A 5010-nucleotide genomic window follows, 5' to 3' on the forward strand; every position below is an offset into this window, starting at 1 on the left:
ACGCTAACAGGCCAGCGTTTCAAAACGAGGAAAAGAGGTTTGTGTTTGCTCCTCGCCTGTGTTAACTGCACACGCCTCGACCCTGGAGGTTTGTTTTTTTTTATTTTCCCCAATCCAACACGTGTGCCTCTTTCCCCCTCCACAGATGAAAAGGAGAGATTTGACCCTACTCAGTTTCAAGAAAGTATCGTACAAGGCTTGAATCAAACTGGCTCTGATTTGGAAGCGGTCGCGAAGTTCCTTGATGCCTCTGGCGCCAAGCTTGACTACCGCCGGTATGCAGAGACGCTCTTTGACATCCTGGTGGCCGGCGGAATGCTGGGTGAGTTGCGTTGAGCGAATTATTCACGTCTGCGTGTTTTTTTTTAACAAGCCTGTGAATCTTTAGGTTTCAAAATGATGATGTGACCAAGAAGTAGACACTTTGTTATTAAATAAGGCTGCTCTTTATTCAGTTTCTATGGTTTTTTGTTTTATTTTCTGCAGCCCCGGGCGGGACTCTATCGGACGACATGACCCGCACCGAGTTCTGCCTCTTCACGGCACAAGAAGACCTGGAGACAATGCAAGCATATGCTCAGGTAGAGAGCATGCCCGGCTACTGTTGGTACCAGTTTAGAAGCACTTTATGAAATATCAGTCATTATTGATCCATTTGACAATCCTCTATTTATATGTGAGGAAAAACAGCCAAGAAACCTTCACAAGGCCTTTTTAAATGCACAGTTAACATGTTTCTTTCTACCCCCGCCAAAATAAAGGTTTTTAACAAGCTGATCAGGCGTTACAAGTACCTGGAAAAGGGTTTCGAGGAGGAGATCAAGAAGGTGAGACGACATATAAAACTTGAAGGACCGGAGTTTGTTTGTGGTATCATGACTTTTAAACTGAGCAAGTGTTAAACTTTGATGTCATAGTTGATTTATAATACCGAGAGTGACGCATCTTCTTAAATTTATTGGTGTTATGTGACAAGATGTGGAAGTCGGGTGGCAACTAACAATTGTTTACTGATTGTCTGCTGGGATTAACTCTAGAAAATGGGGAAACAAGTAAGACGGACTTTTTACAGTTCAGTTTACCGTCAGACTCCAGTGGTTCCTGCTTCTCAAATGTTAATATTCTTGATAAGTGTATTTTTTTTTTTTTTCCCATTTACTGACTAATCCTTTTAGATTTAGTAGGAAGTTGAATTAAGAGTTCTCACATTGTTGTAACATGTTTACTAGTAACGCGGGAAAGCAGTGAATTTTTTTTTTAAAGCAGATTGTTTGCCACACACTGTAAACGTCTTGAGTTTTCCTATGATCAAATCAGAAATGTAGCATTAACCAACCTGTATAACTTGTACACAACAAACTTGAATTTGTTTTTCTGTCGTCTTTTAGTTGCTGCTGTTTCTAAAGGGATTCACTGAGTCTGAGCGCAACAAACTGGCCATGCTGACCGGAATCCTGCTGGCCAATGGCAACATATCAGCCTCTATCCTGAACAGCCTCTTCAATGAGAACCTCGTCAAAGAGGGTGAGGAGAAACTCTTTAGAAAAGATTAAAGATGAAGAAAGCGGCCTTCTCTTGTGGTTCTCCCAATTAAATTCTGGGTTTATAAGGACATTTCTACTTTTGTATTCAGCAATAGTAGAAACAAAGACTCAGTTTGTCTTATCGGTTCTGTTCAGGAGTGTCTGCAGCCTTCGCTGTCAAGCTGTTCAAGTCATGGATCAATGAGAAGGACATCAACTCAGTTGCTGGCAGTCTCCGCAAAGTTGGCATGGACAACAGGCTGATGGTAAATGACCTGTTTATAATCTCAGACCGCTGGAAAAATAATGTTTTTGGACTTTTAAATCCTGATGGTCCTGGTCACATTTCTTCATTTCTACACGAATTAACACTAAACTAAATTCCTCTGCCCCACAGGAACTCTTTCCTGCCAACAAACGGAGCTGCGAGCATTTTTCTAAGTACTTCACCGACGCCGGGCTGAAGGAACTGTCCGACTTCGCCCGCAACCAGCAATCTATTGGTGCCCGCAAGGAGCTGCAGAAGGAGCTCCAGGAGCAGATGGCCCGCGGTGACCCTCAGAAGGAGGTGAGGCTGTCGTAGGGTCATGGTTAACCACATGCACTACTGCAGACAGTATGCAGTTAAATTTAAATGTGTTGCATGCAAACACACCTGCAGGAGGTTGAGAAAGTGGCAGGTATCCCACAATACACTTTATCTGTGCAGTAAATGATATTTAGTGAGGCAGGTCAGAGTTCATTATTTAGCTGAGCTGTAATTTCCAATTCGTTCAGATCCATTAGATCTTTGAGTCAGTGCAGGTGAAGGTCTGTCATCATTGTTCCCCTTTTTGTGTTTGGCTAACGTCCTCATTGACACTTCTCTCTTTGCCACGTCGCAATCATTTTTGTGACTGACGCACGAGCAGTTCACGCAGTCACTACTGTACAGTGCAATAACATGAAGCTGAACACAAATGAACAGTTTGTCCGTGTTAAAAGAGGACTGATGGTAACCATTTTATAATTCAAGCATACAGGAGTTGGATTGTCTGACCTTTTTGGAGTTTCTAACAGTTTCTCTGTGTGAGAATGCAATGTTCCCTGGCTGATGAGAAACTAACCCAGCAGCGTTTCTTTCCCCGTCCGTTCAGATTATCACCTTCACCAAAGAGGAGATGAAAAAGGCCAACCTCTCTGAGCAGGCCATGATCAGCATCATCTGGACCAGCGTGATGAGCTGCGTGGAGTGGAACAAGAAGGAAGAGCTGGTGACCGAACAAGCCATCAAACACTTGAAGGTATGCGACACCGCCAAGTTGCATCGCAAAAAGAAATGCACTGCATCAGAGGGTCCGACTGGAGTGAGCGACAGACGGAGCACCGCAGTGTAGCAGGAGCGGCGAGCTGGTAGTCGAAGCTACATGAGTGTTGTTTTAATGCTCATCTTCATCATCTGTGATATCTAAACACTGATGGTGTGGTTTGTGGTCAGATTAAGACTAGGAGGTGGAAATGGATTTGTAGCGAGGATTGTATCACGTCTGAGTGGTTCCATCTGTGCAACGTTTCAGCTAAAAGCAGCTTCACCCTCTTTGGTTCTGGCTTGATGTTCTGCGAGCTGACTGCTTCCTAAAGACCTAATGTGGGTTGAAGTGTTTTTAAAGGAGACCAAGAAGCTATTTGACCAAAGGTTGAGTGATTATGCAAACCAGCAGCAGCACTCTTGAACTCTACAAGTAACTGAAAGCTTTAAGAACAGAACTAATGTGCTCACTTCTCTGAAGTTACGAAGCACAGATATTGGAGTATGAAGCTGTGTTTGTACCTGTAGTTCTGGGCCAGTATTCTGCTATCAGATAGGAAAATGACAGTGTATTACTGTTGTCTGACATACAGTTGTTGCTTCCTCCTACAGCAGATGTTGGGAAAACCCAGACCTGTTAGGGCCTGATCAGTTATATCAAACTTGTTGTATGTTGCGCGGAGCGGGAAACAACCGCCGTTAATTGAAGGGTGGAGAAGTGTTCAATGTGACGCAAAAACAAAGGCGGGAAGGAGGGGAAAAAGATGAAGGTTCTGTGGGTGGTCAGTTAAAAAAAAGGCTTTAATGCACCGATGAGCTTTTTACAACATGCATTATAATTCCTGAGAGCTAGCTGAGTGCATTTCCATCTCCGCCCCAGATGGATACAGCGATCTATCGGACATGGCTTGACGTTGTCTCTTGTCTCTGCAGCAATACAGCCTTCTGCTGAAAGCCTTCACCTCCCAGGGTCTGTCCGAGCTCAGCCTGCTGCTGAAGATCCAGGAGTACTGCTACGACAACATCCACTTCATGAAGGCCTTTCAGAAGATCGTGGTGCTCCTCTACAAAGGTTAGTGTCACGTCCACACGCCACCCTTCAGCTGCATCCATGCCCAACAGTTGAATATAACTATCCACTGACGGTCTGTCTCATTTTGTTTTAGGTTTATGAAAGTCCGTTCACTTTTAACGCTGAGAAGTGAGAGGTCATTTTTCAACATTTCCTTGACCTTAAAGTGTTGTACCTCCCTAATGCTTGGTGTCATTTTTAACAACACACTTGCAAGTCTGGCTTGTTGTTGCCTTTTACACTCCGCTTCTGATTGGTGTACTGAAATCTAGTGTATGGTTTAGTTACGCCATTGATGAGAAGTCAACTTTAGAGAAAATCCACAAACCGTATTTCCCCACCAAGCATCAGTTCACTTTTTTTTTTTTTTAATCCTTTACAAAGGCTTATTTCAGGCACTTTAAGTACATGTTGAATGTAATATTTGTTGACGGTGTCCTTTTTCCTCTTTAACAGCGGATGTATTGAGCGAAGAGGCCATACTGAAGTGGTACACTGAAACCCACCTTGCCAAGGGGAAGAGCGTCTTCCTTGAACAGATGAAAAAATTTGTCGAGTGGCTGAAGAACGCTGAGGAAGGTAAAAGAGAAACACAACACACACTCCTTCAGCCTGAGTTGCCTCATAAAACCTTTCTCAAGGCAGATATTTTGACTTGTCATAGCAGGAATAGTGTTGCAGATATTGATTTCTACCTCCTTTTTGTGTGCTGTAAACCATCAAACATGGGGAAATTAGAGAGAGGACTTTGTTTTAAAAGTCAAAATGTCTACCTTAACAAAGTCTGTGCAGTTTTAAGAGAATTCCTCGAAATAAGATGCAGGGTTTTTCAAACTTAATGTTTCTTAATTGTTTTTAAAATGGTTAAATGTGAAATTTGTGGTGTTGTCTGACCAACAGTCCAAAACCCAAAGAAAGAAGAGAGAGATGGATAAGATTCTGGCGTTATAATTTTATTTATGAAGAAATCAGAATGTAAACAGAACATAAAAATAGTTTAATATTGCTTTCTTTCCAAAAACTGGTTGTAAAAACTGAGTATTAAGTATTCAAAAAGATATTTCTCAAATGTTCTTTTGCACAAGTGAGAAAGAAACAACTGCAACAGCTGTTATGAAAACTGTTTA

General features: G+C 42.4%; 1 protein-coding gene across 1 annotated transcript in view; it reads left to right on the forward strand.

Annotated features, from left to right (window-relative positions):
* Positions 1 to 5010, forward strand: part of bzw1a (basic leucine zipper and W2 domains 1a) — a gene marked incomplete at its 5' end in the record, with an annotated part of 6073 nt that continues 1063 nt past the window's right edge. Inside the window, 10 exon segments of the mRNA XM_035677658.1 lie at positions 1 to 37; positions 146 to 322; positions 487 to 581; positions 762 to 827; positions 1389 to 1524; positions 1680 to 1789; positions 1921 to 2091; positions 2660 to 2806; positions 3745 to 3883; positions 4340 to 4462. Coding sequence (XP_035533551.1) covers positions 1 to 37; positions 146 to 322; positions 487 to 581; positions 762 to 827; positions 1389 to 1524; positions 1680 to 1789; positions 1921 to 2091; positions 2660 to 2806; positions 3745 to 3883; positions 4340 to 4462 — 1201 coding nt within the window.

Source organism: Morone saxatilis, unplaced genomic scaffold (genome assembly GCF_004916995.1).
Source record: "Morone saxatilis isolate NCDOM2014 unplaced genomic scaffold, NCSU_SB_2.0 Contig6, whole genome shotgun sequence".
Taxonomy (NCBI): Eukaryota; Metazoa; Chordata; class Actinopteri; family Moronidae; genus Morone; species Morone saxatilis.